Below are 22,435 nucleotides of genomic sequence, written 5' to 3'. Positions count from 1 at the left end.
TCAATCATCAAACAATAGTATATACAGTACAGTTTGTATCAAAAGTCATACTTCAATTTTTTTTGTGCATTCTCATAAATGCATAATTGTGGATACTGTATCAACATTGTCTTGATATTTCTGTTTGAGATGTTGACTGTAATAGTAAATAATTACTATGAAAACTGTTCCTTAACCTTGACATTGTATCTGCAAAAAAATAATGCTTGTGACAATTTCAAATGTAATTTTGAAGCAAATTTCAATTTATTTCCATTCATCTTGTATGTCAAACTCTTGGCAAATAATACCAAACCTACCTGCATGTCTTGATACAACTGAGACAGTGAGAAAATATGTCTTCTATAATCAGTCTGTAAATGAAATGATGGGCTATTAACAAGTGTGAGATCGTCTTTCACTTCTGTCAACTAATAATGGTGGATATCTTGTCACCTATACTGGTTTGGAAGGTGTGGGGACCAGTACTTAAAAGAACACAATGAAAAGGATATAATAAGGATTTCATTCAGAATTGGTGTCGCTCTGGAACCAGAGCCGGTTCTTTGTGTGTAAACAGTCAGGAAACTGGTTCGCAATGAGGCACCGGCTCCAAACCGGCCCTCAAAATGCCTGGTGGATAAAGGGGAAGCATGCCTGTGCTGCAGACTGGGTTGGTGCTTGCAGCCGCAGTGCATCTGGAGGAACTCCCCTCATCCAATCAGCACGGTGCATGCATGAGTCACTTCCTTGTGTTCACTCCCTTATTTGGCAGGAGGGGGGCTGTCCTTCTAGACAAGGGAGGAAAATGGTGGAAACGAAAGTCAGACGGCTTCAGTAGACAGAGTGATTCCAGCAGGTTTTATCTCTGGTGAGTAAACATGAGTCTCAGTGCTTTCTAATCTATGATATAAAGGATGTTTAATCTCTGTGTGTGATAACGGAGTCAGCTAGGACCGACTGATGAAGTGAGCGTGAAAGATGGTGGATTCATGTGTGGTTGGGAATCAGGAAATGAGAAAAACAGGCTCGAAAACAAACAAAAGTAATACATCCTGAGTTGAAGTCAAAGGAGCTAAAACAGCCACTGGAGGTTATTTAAATTGATGAAGATGATACAATGAAGGCCAGGACACATAACCATTTGTGTATCTCCTTTCACTCTTGTATTACTAGGAAGACACACCCACTGTGGAGTTATTTTTCCTGCAGGACAACATTGAGAAGGATGATTAATGTCAAAACTATGAGGAAGATGCAGGAAGATTCTCAGGAACTAGTTGTAGTTTCCTGATATGTCATCTGTAATACTAAGTGCTTTATATCAAACTATATTTTATGAAATTATTTCCAAAAACACAATATTTGCTAAATAATGCTTAATTCTGACATTGTGGAATATCAAAAACAAACATTTTATGATAATAAACTGGTTGGAAATGCTGAATCAATAATGGAAATATTAGTTTATTTAAGCCCTAGTTCCTTCCTACATGTTAAAGCTCTGTATCCATGCAGACAACATGACTCCTCATTGCGACCCGTCTACAATACGGCGTTCATGTAGCAGCTGGTGACATGTGTGCTGTAGCAACAGTAACCTGAGAGGTAGCCATGAGCTGACTTTTTAGGGTATTACGAGAAGAGGCAGCCATTAAGATCCTCTGTATCCAATCCTTTAGGTAAAGCTGTTAGCTGCCATGCAGAGTATGGATTCAGTTTTAAAGATATACTTGCTATATTTAACATATATGTTAAACATATTTTGTTTGTTTATCCCTCCAACCCTCCAGACTCACATTGTGTCGAACATTATCGTGGCAGAAGAAAAAAACAGCAGCGATGGCAGACGCACAACAGATAAGAAAAACTGTAGTCAAGGTGTTGTGCTGCGTGGAGAAGGTGTCCTCCTTCGCCTCCTCCATCGACCCCATCTTTGGCATCGTCTCCTCCCTGGTTGGGGTGGCTCGCAAGGGCCTGATTAAGGAGGAGGGTCACGAGCTAGACAAGGAGTTCCAGCCGCTCCACAGCAAACTGGAGACCATCTCGGAAAAGAACAGACAATGCTTGAGACGGATCCGCATCGACGAGGTGAACGAGACCTACGGCAAGTACGAGGAGTACATCAAGCACCAGTACAACGCCTTCAACAACATGGTGGCACAGGTGAAGAAAGACCCAGACAACACCCAGCGCTACATGGCGGCCTTTGAGAAGATTTATGAGAAAGACAAGAGTGACATGAGCCTGGACGTGTACTATCGCGGTGTGATGGGGACCAAGATGCTGTTTGGAAGACCCCTGCTAAAGGTGTACCTGGACAGCTGCAACGGCGACCGTGAGATCATGGAGCGCCGCTGCTCACACATCACCCACCTGTTCCACATGGGCCTCATCGCCCTCATGGCCTACACCGCTGTCACAGAGGACGACGAAGACGAGGTGCGGCAGAAGTGGGGCAAGAGGGTGGAGGACATCCAGAAGAAGATGCAGGAGGTGCTCAGTCAGTGCAAAGACGACTCTTCCTGAACACGGGCGAGCGGAGAGGGGACGTCCGGGGAACAATTTCGACTCTCAGCTGTGGACCAATGAGGAAAAAAACCCAAAATATATTATAATATATATCTAAACAAAACCAAAGCCATGCTTTCATTGATATTCTTGCAGCATTTTAGTTATTGTATGTCATTTTTTTGTTATTTCAAAGAGACCACTATATGTTTGAGACGCTTTGTGTTCCATGCAAATATATGCTGAAGTTTTATATAATCAAAATGTACATATTATTAGTCGATAAAGTTGTATATTTGTGAAATCAATTTCATCCACACTAAAAACAACAATCTATATATAAACACCATGCTGTACTTGTGAATGTGTTGTAAGGCCATGTACAGGGGCACGGCAACACACACAACCCCCCTCTTCTGGAAGTCACACCTGTTAATGCTTCTGTTGAATATTACTTTAGCCCTTCATGACATCACGTTCAATATACCAGACAAACAATAAACTCATAAACATCATTTGACGTCATTCCTTACCTTCATTGTCGATCATGAGAAACCTGTCAACAGGGGAAGTATGTGTCTAACACTATATAGTGGTATATAACCAGGGGAAAATGTATGGAGGTAGATTTGTATGGAGGTAGATTTGTGTCTTTATTATTCAATCAAAAAAAAAAGGTTGCTTCAATCAAAAAAAATATTTTCAATAAAAAAAAAACCTTTTCAATCATAGAAAAAAAGTGTTTGAATGCAAAAATATGGTTGAGACTTAAAAAAAAATGCATTTGAACACTGTTTTTCTTTGATTGAAAAGGTTTTTTTTTTATTGAAAATATTTTTTTTGATTGAAGCAACCTTTTTTTTGATTGATTAATAAAGACACAAATCTACCTCCATAAAATGCAGATTAGCTTAGCCTAGCATGACGAGTGCAAACAGGGGGAAACTGCTGGCTAGTTTAAACTTAAACGTTGTATCACATTTTATTAATTATCTGCAAAAAGTAGTAAAGTAGTTGAAAAGTCGCAGATTTGTGAGGGGGGTAGGCCTACTTGCGTCACTGGTTGCCTGGTAACGGCTCAGAATCAAGAATAGTCCTAACCCCTTACTTTTAAATAAACAAATGATCGTTTTTACGTTTTATTGATTCATTGGCAGGTGTTAGCATGTTTCCCCTATTTCCAGTCTCCAGGTCTACCAACCGCTAGCTGTCGCTTCACGTTCAATCGAGTGGGAAAAGAGAAATACTAACCGAAAATCATTAATTGATTAAATATAATATCTTTGTAATTGCATACTGTATCTTCCACACATTCATTTAAAAGAATCAGCTCTTATAGTGAGGGCATATAGCAGGTTATTGAACGCTGCCGCACTGAGTCCCCCTCGCCGCCAGAGTACTCTGTTGTCCAACTGTAGCCGCTGTCATGGAACGTAACGCGATTCCTCTGTTTGTCCGACAGTGCAGCCCTGCCCCAAGTTACAGGCCTGCGACTCCTTCAACCCTCATATACGCTCTGTAAGTTAACCCGAGGCAGTCTCCCGGTCGACAACGGGTTACGTTCAACAAGCTGGAACTCACCGGGAGCCGAGAAAAGCTGCGTTTGGTCTGTTTTGAGGGGAGAAAAAGGTGACGTCGCTTCGGTAAGTTTCATTTGCTCATCGAGCGGAAAAAAAAAAACGGTGATGACGAGTGTAGCATCCCGGCTACAGCTGCTGATTCAGACCCCCCCAAAAAGTTGAACCGTGTTTGTGGCGGATTAGTGACATGATTCAGCAGCACGGGGTGTAGTATAAAGTATGGCATATGTATTAATATAATAATATACCTGTTTAAAGACGAGAGAGTTTGGTTTCCGGGGCGTGACCTCCCTCTGAACTCAACAAGTTGTTTCTGAGTGTTTCTTGATTTCACTTTTAATCTTTGAACAGTAGCTAAATCCTAATAGGCCGACAATGCAGATAGCTACGACATGCATTATTATTATAACACGTTGATATGGCTTGGTGAAAGTAAGCTGTCTAATATCGCAGCCAAGGCATCACTTGGTGAATATCCTGTATAACGGTTGATTGTGTATTTTGCATAACACGTTAGAAATATAATGTATTAGGTTTTTAATGTATATTCAATCTTTTAAACCTCAAACGCAGTCTGTTCTGGTTGTTAAAGGTTGCATCCAGCGCCTGTTGTTGCCCACATAAGTAATATCTAATTTCCCTTAAAGGGCCAATACACTTTGCCCCTGTGATGATCTGTTTCAGGGATGCCTCTCCACAGCATTTGGCCCTTGTGTACAATGTTTTGCCGGGACTGAGAACGAGTCAGCAGTATGGGCAACGAGGACAGCCTCGAGGATGTGTTTGTAGCCGTCATCCGCCCAAAGAGTCAAGTCAGCCTGAGTTCCAAGGAGTACAGAGCCAAGGCTTATGAGGTAAATGTCTCGCACTCGTCAAGCTTAATGTCGTTTGCGTTGGTTCAAAATGACAGTGTGCAGTTGCTGTACGGTCATCAATAAGTAGCATTTCTTCAATTAACCAAAATGATGACATGTTGACCAGCGTTTACCAAAATGTGTTTTTCTAAACGGTGAAATGGAGAATACCTACACCAGCCATTTAACTACCTATCCAGTCCGCTATTCTCAATTTAGTTTCCACGTTTCTGCTGGGCTCTGTGCAGATCCTGCTGATCGAAGTGCCTTTGGAGGGGAAGGAGAAGAAAAGAAAGAAAGTCCTCCTGGCGACGAAGATCCAAGCAGCAGGAGACAAATCCAAATCCATATTGGATTATGTCGACGAAACAATCCGACCGATCTACAACAACCAAGGCTTCATAGGTGACTTTCACGACCACAAATAGTTCCGCGAGCGATGGTTTTGGGCTTGTGACTCTTTGAAGTGGTCTACTTATGACGCCTGTCATCAGAGGCTGCACGTCTTTGACTTGACCTGTAAGACTGGCAGCCACTGATCTCAAGGCTGTATTTGGTTTCAGGAAAGCGTGTGGTGCATATGAAGAAATTCCCCCTCGATGGAGACAATGAAGGAAAAGAGGCCTCGCTTTTTGTCGTGCCAGTCAGTGTTAAAGGTGAGCCAAAAACAAACAAACAATATATCTCACTTAATGGATGCTTTGAGTATTTTTAAAGTTGACATTCTTGATGTTAATGAATCCCTCTGAGCAGACAACAGCAAGCCCGTCTACAGCAACGGGAGCCCGAGTTTCTACTGCTTCCAGGACATCATGCGGGTGTGCAGCGAGACCAGCACTCACTTCTGCTCCATCACGTCCAAGATGCTTCTGGCGTTGGACAAGTGAGTGTATATTTGAAAAAAAAACATTTGGAAAAAGCGATGTTCTTGGATGAGGCTTTAACTTCTGCCTCCTCGACCTCCGTAGGTGGTTAGCAGAGCAGCACACTGTGCCTCACGCCATCCCCGCCCTGTTCAGACCAGCGCCCGTTGAGCGGGTGAAGACCAACGTCAGCAACCCCGCCTACAGCAGCGAGGGCAAACTGAGTGTCGAGGGTCTGCACATGGGCTACACTGCCCTGGAAATCAAGAGCAAGATGATGTCCCTGGAGAAGGCAGACATGTGCATCCTGAACCCGCTCTACAGCTCCGATCTGCAGTATACCAACCGGGTGAGTCGGCTTTTTTAACGGAGAGATGGGGAATGTATATACCAGGGGACACTGCTTGTCTGAAACGATGAATAATAAAAAAAAGTTTGGTGGTGATATACAGGGAACTAAATGACCCTCCCGTTGTTAGTCTGGCTCATCTGGCCCTGTTGTTTGCAGGTGGACAAAGTTATCATCAATCCGTACTTTGGGCTCGGAGCACCTGACTACTCCAAGATCCAGATCCCCAAGAGGGAGAAGTGGCAACACGGTCCCAACTGTGTGGCAGAAGACAAGTGAGGGGGTTGTCTTTACATGAACCACCTTGTCATTACGGTTACTTCCTATAAAAGCTGCTCCTCTTTGTGTCTCATTTCTTTGTGACCTTTGCAACCTTTTCCCGACTCCCCCTTTCCTTCTTTCCCTTTCCACCTGACATGAAAAATTAAAAATGGTATTAAAAAAATTCTCTGCAGGGAGCGCCAGTGGGTGGACGACTTCCCCCTCCACCGCAGTGCCTGTGAAGGAGACACGGAGCTGCTGTCTAAGCTTCTGGACAGCGGCTTCTCAGTCAAGCAGCTGGACAGCGACCACTGGGCTCCCATTCACTACGCCTGCTGGTGAGTCCGACTTTCAGCTCACAGCCCCCGAGTATCCAAAGGTTGCTATTTTCTTGGGATTTTTGGTTTGCCTCGTTAATGAGGTCTAATCGGGTTCCATCCAGGCACGGTAAAGTGGAGGCGACCAAGCTGTTACTGGAGAAAGGGAACTGTAATCCAAACCTGCTGAACGGCCAGCTCAGCTCTCCTCTGCACTTTGCAGCCAGAGGAGGCCACGCGGAGATAGTGCAACTGCTGCTGCAGCACCCCGAGATCGACCGGGTACGAAACGTGCACTACTATTGATTAGGAAACATTTATCAAGTAGAACCTGTAAGATCTCAAAAAAGCATTACAGAAAAACGCATCACACAATGGCAAGACATTGGGACTGTTTTCCTTTTGCTACTTTTTTACTTAAATTGAATTTTTGTCTAATTTAACATCAATTTCATGATAAACTGTCGGCCTTCAATGTGAATGAATAACGTGGTTGCAGGTTTTAACAACAAATTGAATGTTCATTACACTGGACATATTTTGAATTTGATTGATGTAGTCGCTGCTCGTGTTGCTAATTTCAACAAAATATTGACCTTCCCGCCAACAGCACATAGAAGACCAGCAGAAGAGATCGCCTCTTCAGGTGTGTGAGGAGAACAAGCAGAACGAATGGGAGGAGACGGTGAAGCTCCTGCAGCAAACCAGCAGCAAACCTGTGAGTCTAACTTCTGTATCTGTGTGGTCGCCAGAGTGTTCGTGCCGATCTCTCTTTGACTTGGTTATGTTTGTGTGTTGCAACAGTATGAGAAGGTGCGTATCTACCGCATGGACGGCTCATATCGCTCCGTGGAGCTTAAGCACGGCAACAACACGACGGTACAGCAGATCATGGAGGGCATGCGTCTCTCACAGGACACCCAGCAGTACTTCACCATCTGGATCTGCTCCGAAAACCTCCGTGAGTTCACATCGAACGTTTTGATCAAATGTACTAAAAATACAATAAAAAATATTTTTATCTTTCAACCTCAGGATTTCTCAACATGCACGTTACAATAAGCTTTTTGTGTTTGTTATCTTTGCACAACGCGAGATAACGCCGGCGTTTATTTTGTGTGTCAGACCTGCAGCTGAAGCCGTACCACAAGCCCCTGCAGCACCTTCGCATCTGGACCGAGATTGTGACTGATCTGACGGTGCTGGACCCTCAAAGGGAAACACCTCAGCTCTTCCTCCGCAGGGACGTCCGGCTGCCTCTCGACGTTGAGAAAAAGGTCCCTCCACTCTTATTGTACAAGAAGCTGCTTGTTTATAGCCTGGAAATGTTTAATGGTGGTCGACTTACCACATCGGATGTTTCGTTCCAGGTGGAGGATCCTCTAGCCATCCTCATTCTGTTCGACGAGGCCCGTCACTGCCTCCTGAAGGGCTTCTTTCCTGCTCCGGACAGCAAGCTGATCACACTGGCCAGCCTCCTCCTGCAGATCATATACGGCAGCTATGAGAGCAAGAAGCACAAGCAAGGGTTCCTCAAGTAAAGCACTGTTTCAAATCACATTGCACCGACCTCTTATGTCTGCGATACGTCACGCTTGTGTTTTGTTTTCAACAGCGAGGAAAACCTGAAATCAATAGTACCGATATCCAAAGTGAAAAGCAAAGCGTACCACTGGACAAACAGGATTCTGCATGAATACAAAGTACGCTGGAAGGTTTTATTGTAAGTCTTACAATGAAATCCCACTGCCGGTTTGATTGACAGGGTGTTCTCTCCCTCTCCCACAGGCCCTGAGCACCAGCGAGGGCGTGAGTAAAGAGATGCATCACCTGCAGCGGCTCTTCCTGCAGAACTGCTGGGACATCCCGACCTACGGAGCAGCCTTCTTCACGGGCCAGGTCTACACCAAGGCCAGCGCCAGCAACCACAAAGTGATCCGCGTCTACGTCGGGGTCAACACAAAGGGGCTGCACCTCATGAATATGGAGACCAAGGTATCGCCATCTTTTATTATGTGTTGCAAATGTCAGCTATACGCTAACTTTCCCCATGTTATCTACAAAGTCATTTGATATTTAAAATGTATCATAACTGAAATTAAACCAGGATATAGGAGTCAATCAGTAAAAACTAAAAAAAAAAAAAAAAGAAATCATACCGACAGAACTTTTAATTTTTTTTATTTTTATTTTTCAAAGTACCACATAAAATGATGCACTAAATGTAGAATATCTCCATTTGCTGCTGCCATAAAAAATATAAATGAAGTCTTATTTTTGAACACTCCACTTGATTTATAATTTGAATTAGTATTGTTTTTGAGCATTATTTTATACATCATATAGCTTTAAAGAAGAGCTGAGATACTAAATATGATACCTTCTGTAATTTAAACATCAGAACTTGGTTTAGCCTATGTGGTGTCTCTCCTTTGTCCATGCACTCCCAGGTCCTTCTCATCAGTTTAGAGTACAGCACCTTCATGTGGCAGCTGGGACACGCTGACCAGTACTTCCAGATCCACAGTGGGGACAATAAAATGAACTTCATTGTGCACACAAAACAGGTGATTTTTCCAGGAACAATCCAAAACCATTCAAACGGTTCACAAAAAATACTGTATACAAATAATGACGGTATGTTGTCTGAGTTATGTTCATTATTTTCTTCCAGGCTGGCCTTATTGTGAAGCTCTTGATGAAGTTGAGTGGACAGATGACACCGAATGATAAAAGTGTGATGGACAAATATGCCTATGGCTGAAAAACTGTTGAAGAAAGGCCAGCTGCCACAGATCCCAGTGCAGGTTCTTCCTACTGATTCTCATTTGACTGCAATACTCTGTATGAAGAACAAAGTCAGCCTCTCCACAAGCGCCTCATTTTTGTATCTTTGGCTTCCCGATAGCTTTCCTAACATTGTGTATTTTGACAAGTCATATATATTGAGTGCATGTAAATATCTTTATTTAAAGTTGTTTTAATAAACCGGTGTATGAATGAGGATGTATTGGTTTGGGTTGTGTTGATATATACCAATATATTTCCAAAAAACGTATTAATTTTATGGAATATTATGCAAAATTATAACATGACCTGTCATGGTAAAAGGGAAGTTGAATAATAAGGAATGATGTGGGTTGTTGACACCAAAGAAATCAATCTTAGGTTATAGAGGAAGCAACCATGTAACACACTGGTTATAGTATAAGAAGAAGACTTTGTCTTTAAATGTTATTACAATTAACTAATATTTGATTATCAAGCATAATTACTATTCTAATCAACGGGCACTGCATTATTATATGATTTAGAACATGAGCTTATGGCTTGTGGCCCATTTGGCTTTAAATTATATCATTGATATAAAAGTTTAATTAATTGTAAATGTCATAAAATACAAATCATGAAGCGTAAAATATAAATTTATAGGCTTGGCATCTAAAATTCTAACTTTTAGTTTGGTATTCTAATATGGTGTAATATAAACCTGCTACATCCTTTTTGATTAGACTTAACTACACTCAAATTATAAATCTGCTGGTACATAAAAAATTTTAATATTGCGGTACGACATGTATTGCGACTCTTTAACGTGTTTGAGGGCCGAGGAGAACGATTTTTGATGTTGAACGTCTATCACGAAAACTGCTGCAGTGACGTCAAATAGCAAGACATCGGTTCAGGTACCGGCAGCCAATCACAGCGGCGGTTGCTTGACGGACACGCGGCGAGCGGCCAATAGGAAACCTGCGCCGGTCAGGCGGGGGCGGGGCGAGATTTTGACAGGTAGGGATGTAAGCGAAACATTAGCGGCGGTCACCCCCCAAGATGAACAGCAGATGAACGGGACATGTATCGGCCGCGGACGCTTTGAATAAGTGGACGTTTACCCTCCGAATCACAAAGAGGACTTCTTCCAGGCTTCTAGCGGGTCTGTTGTTTTTACAGGAAGTCAAAATGTCCATCCACTTGTATGAAATGAGCAGTAAACTGCTCGGGGACACTGTTGGGACAATGAACGAGAACCTGACGTCCGTGGTGCTGGCGGTTTCCGTCATCACTCTCACGGTGGGATATATCTCCAAGTTGCTGCTCAAACAGTTCTCCCACAGTGATCTGGTAAGTTCAGCGTCAAACCTTTGTGCACAAACTGTTATTGAAGTTCAGCTTGTATTCCTCATCCACCGTGTTTTTTTTTTTTTTTTGCAGAAATATCCACCATACATCCCCTCCAGCATCCCCTTCCTGGGTCACGCCGTTGCATTTGGCAAAAGCCCCATTGAATTTCTTGAAAATGCTTATGAAAAAGTAAGTATTACAAAAAAAAAGAAAAACACTGTTGCAGTTCTTCTATGATATAGAACTCAAGTTTAACAAATATGTCAAAATAATCCTTGAGAAATTATGTTTTAAACAATATATGCCAAATAATGCATCAATTTATCAAGAAAGTATTAGACAGGTTTATTAGAGATGGACGTTGCAGCCCTGTGTTACAGTCTATGTGGCACCATCTGTGTGTACATAGTTTATGGCTAGGAAGTAAAATAAAACTTTAAAATTTAAAATATCCATGAAGAAAAAGTTAAAATAGTAGAGGAATGATCTTGCAACCTCTGAGATGTACTTTGTCCCAGCACTGTTTTAACCCCTGCGTGTCTGCTGTGCACCCACAGTACGGCCCCGTGTTCAGTTTCACCATGGTGGGGAGCACCTTCACGTACCTGCTGGGCAGCGAGGCGGCCACACTGATGTTCAACAGCAAGAACGAGGACCTGAATGCAGAGGACGTCTACTCCAGGCTGACCACTCCAGTGTTTGGCAAAGGAGTGGCGTATGATGTGCCGAACCCTGTGAGCAAAAAAAAATCACATTTTTAACAAATCCATATGGGTGTATTAGTGAGAGAGTCAAATCAGTCAAAACAAACACTGAATGTTTTCTTGAATGTGTTTGCAGATCTTTCTGGAACAAAAGAAGATGTTGAAGACCGGACTGAACATTGCTCATTTTAAGGAACATGTGAAAATCATCGAGGCCGAGACCATCGAGTATTTTCAGAGATGGGGAGACAGCGGGGAGAGCAGTAAGATCCTTCACAAATAACTTGATTATAACATGAATGTGTAAAAGTGACAAATATCTCTATACTGTCTGATTGCTTTGGATTGTTGCCGTTTTCTGGCTCTCGCTGATTGAACTTGTTGTTCCAGACCTGTTTGAGGCCTTGTCCGAGCTGATCATCCTGACGGCCAGCAGCTGCCTCCATGGGAGCGAGATCCGCAGCATGCTGAACGAGCGAGTGGCCCAGCTCTATGCTGACCTGGACGGGGGATTCAGCCACGCCGCCTGGCTCCTGCCCAGCTGGCTGCCCCTCCCCAGCTTCAGGTACGACTCAGGAACACACACACACGTGGAAAATAATACATTCCTGAAAAGAAACTCAAATATTGACTTGTTAAAATGTTTTTTGTTGTTTAGGAAAAGGGACAGAGCTCACATAGAGATCAAGAACATCTTCTTCAAGGTGATTCAGAAGCGCAGGCAATCTGGAGAGAAAGTGGACGACATCCTGCAGACCCTCATCGATGCCACCTACAAGTAAGATCACGTCGGTGTCCCAGACATGAAATCTAACGTGAGGTTCTGCTGCTGGATCACAGAGCTGAAGATCACCAAGACTTTTTTGATATCCCAGTGTTAAGCGTCTCTCTGCGTAAATATTTAGAATGATTACAGCCCATCGTCAGCTATAAGAGTATAATAAAAGTTTCTCCTTCAGAAACGGACAGCCCCTGAACGATGACGAGATCGCGGGGATGCTGATTGGTCTCCTGCTGGCGGGTCAGCACACGTCCTCCACCACCAGCGCCTGGATGGGATTCTTCCTGGCCCGAGACAAAGCTCTGCAGGAGCGCTGCTACGCCGAGCAGAGAGCCGTCTGTGGAGAAGAGCTGCCTCCTCTCCACTTTGATCAGGCAAGGCGGATTTTACAGTATGATCACGCTGGTTATAAATATCACAACACACAAAACATTTTCTAGAATGAGAGTAAAACTTCATTAAGTTTGGCCTTTCCAATAACAACAGCAGGGGGATTAAACTAGTTAAACCACAGTACAAAATGGTGTATCAGTTGCTTTGGAGTACAACAGTTTGTTGATCCTAATATTGTCCTGGTGTCATCATCAGCTCAAAGACCTCGGCTTGTTGGAGCGCTGTTTGAAGGAGACCCTGCGTCTCCGCCCACCCATCATGACCATGATGAGGATGGCTCGCTCTCCTCAGGTAAGAACCTGGATTTTTTTTTTGTATTGAACATCAGCCAAAAAAAAAAAAAAAAAAAAGTTTCCCTGTTTTTATTTGAATTTAATTTCTCAGCACAGCATTTATTGTCTGTCCTTCATTCTCTCAGACCGCAGCAGGATACACCATCCCCGTGGGCCACCAGGTCTGTGTCTCCCCAACCGTCAACCACCGCCTGCAGGACACCTGGGCGGAGAGGATGGAGTTCAGCCCTGACCGCTACCTCGACGACAACCCTGCTGCAGGGGAGAAGTTTGCCTATGTGCCGTTTGGAGCCGGTAAGAAAAAAATAAATAAAATACAAATCTATAATTTAGGTAACAGTGTCTTATTACTATAAGTGGTTATTACTCGCAAAGAACCTCCAAGTAAAAAGTGCACCTCTGTCCTTGTGCTCTTCAGGACGCCATCGCTGCATCGGGGAGAACTTCGCCTACGTCCAGATCAAAACCATCTGGTCCACTTTGCTGCGCATGTACGACTTTGACCTGGTGGACGGATATTTCCCCACAATCAACTACACCACCATGATTCACACCCCTCACAACCCCGTCATCAGATACAAGAGGAGGAAACAGTGAGGAGCAAAGACACGAGGAAAAAGTGTCAAATCATCCCGAGTGTTTGGACTGAAGCTCCGACTTCCTTGGACTTGAATTTAGGAACATTTAGATGAACACACTTTGCTCTGCCTAAATGTCCCAAAAGTAAAATCTTTGTGTGTTTTTCAGACCTGTTTATTCCCTCTGAATGTCAGCAGTAATGCACATTTTTAAACCTGTGTTTCCAGAGATAATTACACTGATTGCATGACCCTGACTTGACCCCTAATATTAGCTAATATTCACAATGTGAATTCTTAAAAACAGAAGCAGTCAGTGCCTTAATGGAGGGGAAACATCTGTTGAGTGAATGAAGCTTCGGGGCCCGAGAAAGCCACCTGTGTAGAACAATATAACAATAACAGCAAAGCAGCAGCCTCTGTAAATAGCTGGGAGTTATGAATCAGCTGTTGTGGGAGGAGGCCACATCGTCACGGATCATTTTGTGACGGTGTGGCCAGCAAGTTGCAATGTCTCACTGAACAATCTGCATTGTTGTTGTTCATAGGCTTTGAATCAAACGCTATAAAATGTCTTCTCATTATGAAAAATATTGTGCTGTGACATTTTTGGTTTATTGTGTTCTTTTGTGATTTTTTTGTTTTTATGTTCTACAAAATAGCTGTTAATGTTCAATTCCTTTCAATAAAGAAACGTTAAAAAAAAACACAGTAAACTAGACACTGAATGACAAACTTGCCGACTAAGTTTTGGTGCAGCAACCGTCATCCTCTCGTTAGTGGACATAAAAAAAAAATACACAGCTTCTCAAATAATGTAGTCCTCTTTATTTCAGTTTTTGACAAAATACCCAGAAAATTCAAAGCTCCTACGCTTTACAAAAATACGTTCTCTACAAATGTCCTCTGTAGTCTGTCTGGCCGAAACAAAACACAGTGTAGTGTAGAATATCCAGTAGCAGCCTCCTTAACGATAGACCCAAACATTCTCTACATAACGCTCCACCCATACAACATTAACATAAATTAATCACGAGGTCATAAATTAGCATTAGACAAATATACATGATTGTAGCTCATCCACAACAAAGAGGCAGATTCATTTACAAACATAGCTGTTTTTCAAGTGCTGGCGACAAAGAAGCCTGAATACAACATGTCGTAACACCAATAAAAAAATGCGTTTTGGTCCACATGTTAAGATACGGTCCACACCAGAATGATAGAAAACAGCAGAGCGCCCAGCACGAGAAAAGGCAACTGAGTTTCTTCAAGCCAAAGTAACTTGACAGCGTCTATCTTCTCAAGCCAAAGTGCAATTGAGCATATGAAGAAGCACCTGCAGGGAAAATAAAAGGTGGTTTACTTCATAGAGTTAAAAACACAACTGGAAATATTAGGATACTGGTTATGAAGCAAACCACGACCTCATTTAAACGCCGCACAGTCATTTAGGGATATGTATGTTTGTGTGAGAAAGTGTCCATATAAAGAGTCTTGCTGTATATTTGTAGTGTATACATTAAAATTTTCATCACATGACACTGAAATACCAAACCTTCATCAGTTAGATGTTTGTTTTTTGGTGTTCTCTAACAGAGTTTTGCTGATTTGAACCACTTGATAGAAAAGCGTGTGACAGTCGAGAATGCTGTAACTGTATTCTCTGCTTTAGATGCTCACAGTAGCGGAAAAACATGTAAACTGGTTATATATAAATGTTATATTTCTTGAATCGGCCGTGGCCTGCCTTCTGTTGCATGCTGATTTCTTGTTTACTAACTGTGATCCGGTCTACCTGATGTCACACTGCCCAGCCTCCTCTGCAGCGCCTCCAGTCTGGAGATGTAGTCGGTGAGCGCTCGGTCGGGGTCGTAGCTCTGCAGGTGGGAACAGGTGAGGGCTCCGTGGTCTCCAGCCATGTGGAATCTAAACAACACAGCAATCTTTCAGTTACCGAACTATACACTATAAACAGATCTAAATTCTACTTTGCTTCAATATAAAGAATTCTGTGATAGAAAATAATAATACATTTTATATCTCTTAACACTTATATCTTCACTTCAAAGGAATGCTTAGAGAAGAAAGACACTTTGAATTTGGCATTTTATAGACTTATCAAGATTGATTCCTTGTTCAGTTGTTTGGTAATAACAATAATTAATTTATCATGCTAATTGTTTTTGGTGGTGCACCTGTTGTGTGTGGAGGAGACCGATCTGGGGGATTCCCGTCCACTTCGCCCCCTGCTGCTGGAGACGACGCCTCCACTTCCTCTGTACATCTCCACACTTCCTGGGTGAAGATATGGCGAGTCTCTCGCCTCCGTACCTGAGAGAGAGCAGTTTGAACGTATCGCATTAATCCTGATGGAGATTGTTGTGTCATGATCAAAAATTACAACAGAGGAATAAGGGGGAAAAAAAAACAGTATATATATAAACAATAGTGTAAAAGATATAAAGTGTATAAGAAGTAATAATACTAACACCAAAGCATAGGAAAATAACAATACAAGCAAGATACATTTGGTAAATATTAAAGTAATATTGTGCATCACTTCTACATTAATCTGATATGTTGTGGTTACCTAATATCTGTCCTGATCCGTTCTTGTTGATGCTGCAGGAGGTTGTGGAGCTCATTCCCGTCGCCTTGTGCCATCGCTTCACGAGGAAACGCATTCTGAGCAGAAAAAGTGTACATTTTTAATCTGTGACTGCATACACATCTGTTGTTAGAGATTTAAAGACATCCCTGTCCCCTCCAACACAGAGCTCTGGCTTCCTACCTGGAGAGGGCGATAGAAACTCGGACGGCAGAGCGGAAGCGCATCAGTCCGCGGCGGCGCTGGCTGAGCAACTCCAGGCTGGGGAGCGAGGGCCGGCCGCCCATCCGGGAGAGGAGCGACAGCGTGGCTTCCTCACACTCTTGGAAGCCGCCCAGCAGTAACAGAAGATACTTTTTCTGGTAGATCAGAGCTTTGCGGAAGCTTTCTGCCCTCAAGTACTTCCCGTACATTCTCTGCAGGCAAAGGAAAGGAGTAAAATTATAACACAGAGCGTTCTAGGTAACAACATTATCAGATATGACCTCAATTACGGTGATTCGCGGGTTTTAGCCGACCTTTAGTGCAGCATTGTCAGCCTCAGGGCCAGTTATCTCTCGCAGGGTGTCGGCCCTGATCTCCCCCCGGAGTCGGGCCACCTGGGCCTGGGCCAGAAGTAAAGCTTTCTCCAGGCGGACCTTCTCTCTCGTCCAAGACTCCCGCTCCTGGGAAAGTATCAAACCTGACGAGTCCACCTTTGACACTCCTCTCCTGCTACTGAACTGCAGGACGAAATCAAACAATAGAATTTAGTCAGAGTTTTGGCACATGTCTTTATTTCAGCAATATTGTTGAAATATATATAATGATGAGAACATCAGTGGTGTTTCCTGTCGTGTACTCACACTGTCGCCTGACTCCAGGCCAGCCTGCCGGTAGCGTCGGAGCTCTTCCTCCAAGCGCAGCGTGTGGTTCCTCAGATCGTTCTTCTCTTCGGTCAGACGGCTGACAAAACCCGTCAGCTCAGCGTTCTGCCTCAGCAGCCGCTCCGTCAGGACGTTGGAGGAGCTAGAGGAGCCTCCTGCCAGCAGGGAAACACTCTGCTGGGAAACACACAAGCAGTCACGATTTGCACTTCCATGTTTTGCTTCCATAAATTAAAACTTAACTCAGCCACAAATACTAAATACAACACAAGTAATATACAAATATAATCACATATAAGTATAGGTTCCTGACCTCGGGGACGGAGGGTAGACCTGGGGAAAGCTGCAGCATACTGATGACCTCATTAACGTTGGACTGCACCCAGGATAACTCTTCACTGTCTACCTCCGCCGTTAGCCTGCACACAACATGTACAAATGACAAATAGTTCATTTCTGTTCTGCATATCACGATACATTTATGGATCAAGTTTGAAGTGTTAGTTTATAAAGACAAAGACTGTCTTAATGTAATAATGTTAAACCTGCAGTAAAAGACTTTTTGGTCACATGGTGGCAGCAGAACAAGCAGCCTTTATTATGACCTCATATAGCCTGATGGTGATATTGCAACGTGATCTGTTGCTACCTTTAAACATCAACTATAGCCGCTTTAATTACCTGCCAGTAGTCTTGCTCGCCATGCCGCGGATCTTTGAGGATATGAGGTGGAGTTTTCCCAGGATCTTGTCGACTGTGCGCCAAGGACCTTGGTGCGGTCCGCTGGTGTGTCCAGCTGGAGAGGCCTCCGGGTGGGAGGACTGATTTCCACTCTTCTGCAGGAACACCCAGTCTTTGGTGCGGTCGGTGGACTCAGGCCAGACAGCCTGTTGTTTAGGAAGAAACAGCTTTTACACTGTCTGGATAAAACCTTTCTGAAAATACATTTATTAAGCGTGTGTGATGCTTACACTGTGGTCATCGGCCTGCAGAGGTCCACCCTCCCTTCCTCCTCTCTGCTCCGCTAACTGCTTTAACCTCTCCTCCAGTTTCTCCTTCTCTTCTTCTAGACTCTTCCTCCTCTCAGTCTCTCTCTCCAGCTGCTTCTGGGCCTCAGACGTTTGTGCCTCCAGGCTCTCCAGCTGGGTCCGAGCCTCCAGCAGTGCCTCCTGGTCCCGTCGCGACCTCTGACTCCCCAACGTCAGCTCCTCCTCTTTACGCACCACCTCGAGCTTCTGGGCCTCCACCTGACTGAGGAGATGCACCACCTGGAGAAGAAGGATGAGGATGAAATACAGAGTTTTGAATTGGAATACAAGACATTTTGACAATGATGCAATTAATCATCATTTACTGTTTTCTCCCCCATCTTGTGGCAAATTTTAACAAATTCAGTAGCAAACATCCCACCTGTACATGTTTGTCATCCAGCTCCCTCTGCAGTCTTTCCAGCAGTCTCCCTTCCTCCTCCACCAGCTGCTCTCTGGAGGCGCCGCCGTCTGAGGAGGACACACCCGTCCGCAGTTCCCTCTCCCTCCCCAGCGCAGTGCTCATCTCCAGGGCTTTGGCTCGCTCCGACTCCAGCTGCACCTGGAACTCCTGGACGCGTCTCTGGAGGCTGAGGCGCTCCTGTTCGGCCTGCTGGGAGAGCTGAGAGGAGGCCTGACGCTCCTGTTCCAGGGTCAGGGTGAGCTGGGCCACGCGGCTCTTCTGCTCCTCCAGAGAGAGTTGCAGGTCCTACGAGGAAAATGGAAACACAAACAGTTTGTAGAATGACGTATACAGTATAACATATATATATATTATCAGTAACTACTGCGTACAGTATCTACTAGAAGGCTCTTACCTCTAGTTCTTCTCGTTTACTCTCCTCGTTTCTCCCAGTCCGACACCTCTCCTTCTCCATGGCCCACTGAATGTCTCTGCTTCTCTTCCTGTCCTCTGTCAGATGGTCGTTCAGCGCATCCACTTCAGCAGCCTTCTGTGATACCTCTGCCCTGTTGACAGAGATAATATTAAAGAGTTTAATATTGTGGATGGATATTTATTGGATATTTTAGTGATATAGAATGTTGGTAGGTTTGTTTAAGTTAAATTCCAAGTTGAAGTTGAGATTGGAAGTAGAAATTCAAACAAACGTTGTGTCTAACCTGAGTGTGTCCAGCTCTTTGAGGTGTTTGTGCTGAGCCTTGAGTGTCGTCTCCAGTTCCAGTTTAGTCTGGGACAGTTCACCCTTCAGCTCCTCCACCAGCCGCCTGTCAGCCTCCGCTGCTCCATCAGCTCCTCCTGCCTCCCTCTGCTCCGTCACACTACGTTCACCACCCAGTGACACAGCAGGTCGGGCAACTAAAAGACAGCAATCAGAAAACATCAATATGAGGGCAGCTTTCCTCTCAAAGCAGGTAAAACCAACGAACACATCACAATCACAGTGAGAGTAGGCTCTTTCTTAACGGGTTCACCTGGATGAAGTTGCTCTAGTTGACCCCGGAGCTGATGAATCTCAGAGATGAGACTGGACCTGTCAGCAGTGTGGAGCGACCCCATCGCCTCTCTGTGCCGGGTGTCCTGGTTCAGGATCACAATACAACACTTGGTTACTGACCAGCACAAATAATAATCAAAGGAGAGGAAAGACAAGAGAAGGTTATTCCTGTCTAAGAAAGAACAGATTTTTGTCTTCTGTTGTGTAAAGCCCGTATTTAATCGCTTGCTTTTAGGATCAATACAAAAGGAATTTGACTAGTTTGACATTGCCACATTACAGAGTCAGTTGTTCTTTCTGACCTGTTCAGCCAGTCGGTGCTCCAGCTGATTGAGGTGGATAATGGCATCGCTGGTGTCCAGCAGGTCCAACTGGCTGTAGAGGGCACTCTTTAGCACGCTGCGCTCCCTCACAAACACCTGCTGCACCGCATCGAGCAGCTCCCCACGCCAGTCCGCGCCGCTTGACGTCTGCAGGAAGTCAGAGACACACAGATAAAGACACCTGCACTAAAACAGTGGAATGATTCCAACGGGTTGAGCTACGGAGGTTTCCTCTACCTGCGTCTCTCTGTGCGTCTGCATCTGGGTGATGAGGCCTTTGAGAGACTCCACAGTCGCCATTAAGGCGTCCCTTTCTTTCACCCAGCCTGGGACGTTGAACTGGCTGGTGGGCTCGCCTTCGGTGAAAGGGAACTCTGACAGAGAGAGCACCTGCATGCCCTCCTGGTGTACCTCACGGAGCAACGTCTAAATCAACACAGACATGTTGATTAAAACCACAATTCAGTGAAATGTTGGTGAACTCTCTTACAATGTTTATTATAAGTTAAGTGCACCTTGATCCGGTCAGGCAGTGGATCATCAGTCTCTCTCCTGGCGCCCTCTGGAGTCGTCCTAAACTCCTGCTGCAAGCTCGGAAAGTCAAATCCAGTCCGCTGGCTGTAGTCTGAGCTGCTGTCTGCAACAGGAGGAACAAGAATGCTGAAAATGGTTTTGGTCTGACCGATGCTCATGGAAAAGTGTGAAATGAGAACTAGCAGCCATAACACACTATTTTAAGTGTGTTATGGCAGAAACAAGAATATCTGAGCAGACTATCAGGACTATGTTGTTTACTGCACTCCGGCTATTTCTGTAAATTGTTATGCAGGCAAAATCTGAAGACACATGAAAGCTGGAGAAGAAAACATTTAATCATCATATTTTCTTTCTTTAGTCAGTGGAAATTTGAGGTGATTATTATCCTGAAAAAAAAACAGACTCAAACATTTGATGGGATAATGTAAACAGATGATTTGCTGGTGTGTTTGGGTATCAATGTGTTGCTTCTTACCACTTGTGTAGCCATCTTTGAACTGTGACGTAGGACGGTCTTGTCTTGAAGAGCCCTAGAAAAGATTGAACATGATTCAGATCCTTCTTTTACTGTATTAACCGGAATGATAATACAAATACGTGTGACTTAGTAACACCTTGAAAACATTAAACTACTGTACATTTCATGAAAATGCAGATAGTGCTGAAACAAATAATCGATTATCTTTGAGTTTTGGGCTGTTGGTTGGACAAAAATTAGCAAATTGAAGACATTTTATAGACTAAAGGATGAATAGACTTGAAAACTAGAATTAGTTGCAGCCCTAATGCAACAACTAGAAATATGTATCCTCCATCACGTATGCATTTAGCAGGAGGAGAAGAATCTTTAAATGTAGGTGCAGCACATTTAAGCAATCTTGCTTAAGCAAATATGATCGTTTTCAGACAAAATATAAATCATGGCATGAATCAAATGCCTCCAATTCCATAATAATATGTTTAATGTTCTTCAAATCCACACCACACATTCACAACACATTGGTTCCGATTACGTTTCTAGTATGCGACTATAGTTTCCTGCCCTCACCTCCGTGGAGCGCAGCTTGTCGATGACCGCCTTCAAGGCCTTGCACTCGTCCTCCAGAGCCTGTGTGTCCCTACGAAGGCTCTCGCTCTCAGAGATATGCCGAGCCTCCATGTCCAGGATTTCTGCAGCGTGGAGCTCTTGCATCTGTTCGATCTTCTCCTGGAACTCCCCGATCACCTCCTCGATCTCGTCTTTGGTCGCAGACACGTTTTCCGGGCCGAGGTCGGACATCTGGAGGGGTTCGGTCTGCGTGAACGAGTGCGTTACCGCCGCGCGTTGCTGCTCTGAGCTGCTGTTTAGCCGAGTGCTGTGAGATTTGTTGGAGAACTGGCTGGAAGTGGCAGAGTTTTTCCTGGAGAGGGATGGTTTATCTTTGGCACTGCTTCCTTTGCCAGCCGGCTGTTTGCCTCCTTTCCTTTTTGGCTGTGTGGTGGAGGAGGAAGAAGCAGAGGAGACGGGCTGAGGAGACGGAGAGGGAGATGGAGATGGAGTAGCAGAATCTGCAGTCCTCATCAAGGCTGTTCGCACCTCCTGGAGTTCCTCTTTGAGCTTTGAAATGGAGAGATCACGGACGTGGAGTTCGTTCTGTAGTTTCTCATTGTGCTGCCTGAAGCCGTTGAGCTCCTCTTTGGTGGAATCGACGTTCTCCCTCAGCTGCTGGAGCTCCACTTTGAGTTTAGAAACGGAGAGCTCACGGATTTGGAGGTCCTCCTGGAGTTTCTCGTTGTGCTGCCTGTAGATGTTGAGCTCTTCTTTGCTGGAAGCCGCATCGTTTCTGACCTCCTGGAGAAGCTCCGTCATGTTGGCTCTGTCTTCTTCAGCTTGTACCTTGAGGGTGATTGGGCAGGTGGTCAAATACTACACATACAAACTATCACAAAATGATTTTACTTTTTCATTTAAAAAAAAGAAAATCAGTTGAGAAATGAAAATAAACTGATAATACTCCAATGCAGAAAAATGTAATTTAAACATTTCTG

At 44.1% G+C, this 22,435-nt stretch overlaps 4 protein-coding genes across 7 annotated transcripts in view; 3 read left to right on the top strand and 1 right to left on the bottom strand.

Moving 5' to 3' along the window:
• The first annotated feature begins 767 nt into the window (after positions 1–767).
• Positions 768–3,005, top strand: rpz2 (rapunzel 2). The gene is made up of 2 exons (XM_084032131.1): positions 768–850; positions 1,773–3,005. Exon 2 carries the CDS (start codon positions 1,822–1,824, stop codon positions 2,506–2,508), a length of 687 nt encoding a protein of 228 aa, XP_083888257.1. The 5' UTR covers positions 768–850; positions 1,773–1,821; the 3' UTR covers positions 2,509–3,005.
• Positions 3,006–3,928: 923 nt separating this feature from the next.
• Positions 3,929–9,724, top strand: krit1 (KRIT1 ankyrin repeat containing). Its single transcript, XM_084031379.1, has 17 exons — positions 3,929–4,133; positions 4,755–4,924; positions 5,173–5,329; positions 5,488–5,580; positions 5,678–5,807; positions 5,893–6,136; positions 6,296–6,411; positions 6,592–6,735; positions 6,840–6,996; positions 7,325–7,432; positions 7,519–7,675; positions 7,840–7,991; positions 8,085–8,251; positions 8,330–8,417; positions 8,503–8,709; positions 9,165–9,281; positions 9,389–9,724. Exons 2-17 carry the CDS (start codon positions 4,823–4,825, stop codon positions 9,476–9,478), a joined length of 2,229 nt encoding a protein of 742 aa, XP_083887505.1. The 5' UTR covers positions 3,929–4,133; positions 4,755–4,822; the 3' UTR covers positions 9,479–9,724.
• Positions 9,725–10,566: 842 nt separating this feature from the next.
• Positions 10,567–13,605, top strand: cyp51 (cytochrome P450, family 51). Its single transcript, XM_084033013.1, has 10 exons — positions 10,567–10,836; positions 10,927–11,025; positions 11,394–11,570; positions 11,677–11,803; positions 11,931–12,105; positions 12,199–12,318; positions 12,500–12,695; positions 12,910–13,005; positions 13,133–13,301; positions 13,426–13,605. Exons 1-10 carry the CDS (start codon positions 10,675–10,677, stop codon positions 13,602–13,604), a joined length of 1,500 nt encoding a protein of 499 aa, XP_083889139.1. The 5' UTR covers positions 10,567–10,674; the 3' UTR covers position 13,605.
• A 785-nt stretch (positions 13,606–14,390) lies between these two features.
• The window catches only part of akap9 (A kinase (PRKA) anchor protein 9), a 51,381-nt gene continuing 43,336 nt past the window's right edge, over positions 14,391–22,435 (bottom strand). For 2 of the 4 annotated variants that reach the window (XM_084033062.1, XM_084033060.1), the window contains exons 37-55: positions 21,456–22,283; positions 20,883–20,937; positions 20,386–20,507; positions 20,108–20,296; positions 19,850–20,017; positions 19,525–19,630; positions 19,213–19,408; positions 18,909–19,059; positions 18,473–18,799; positions 18,034–18,330; positions 17,744–17,949; positions 17,376–17,481; positions 17,042–17,236; positions 16,715–16,918; positions 16,380–16,612; positions 16,179–16,273; positions 15,784–15,919; positions 15,384–15,514; positions 14,391–14,924 (exon numbers count right to left, since the gene is read on the bottom strand). In XM_084033062.1, the coding sequence (XP_083889188.1) occupies positions 14,881–14,924; positions 15,384–15,514; positions 15,784–15,919; positions 16,179–16,273; positions 16,380–16,612; positions 16,715–16,918; positions 17,042–17,236; positions 17,376–17,481; positions 17,744–17,949; positions 18,034–18,330; positions 18,473–18,799; positions 18,909–19,059; positions 19,213–19,408; positions 19,525–19,630; positions 19,850–20,017; positions 20,108–20,296; positions 20,386–20,507; positions 20,883–20,937; positions 21,456–22,283 (3,789 nt within the window). In that variant the 3' untranslated portion in view covers positions 14,391–14,880. Of the gene's footprint in view, positions 14,925–15,383; positions 15,515–15,783; positions 15,920–16,178; positions 16,274–16,379; positions 16,613–16,714; positions 16,919–17,041; positions 17,240–17,375; positions 17,482–17,743; positions 17,950–18,033; positions 18,331–18,472; positions 18,800–18,908; positions 19,060–19,212; positions 19,409–19,522; positions 19,631–19,849; positions 20,018–20,107; positions 20,297–20,385; positions 20,508–20,882; positions 20,938–21,436; positions 22,284–22,435 lie in introns of all 4 variants that reach the window. The other 2 variants (XM_084033061.1, XM_084033059.1) reach the window with 2 other exon arrangements.

This window comes from Eutrigla gurnardus (genome assembly GCF_963514095.1).
Source record: "Eutrigla gurnardus genome assembly, chromosome: 17".
Taxonomy (NCBI): Eukaryota; Metazoa; Chordata; class Actinopteri; order Perciformes; family Triglidae; genus Eutrigla; species Eutrigla gurnardus.
Note: the sequence above shows the minus strand (reverse complement) of the source record. Positions and strands in the feature narration are given on the sequence as shown.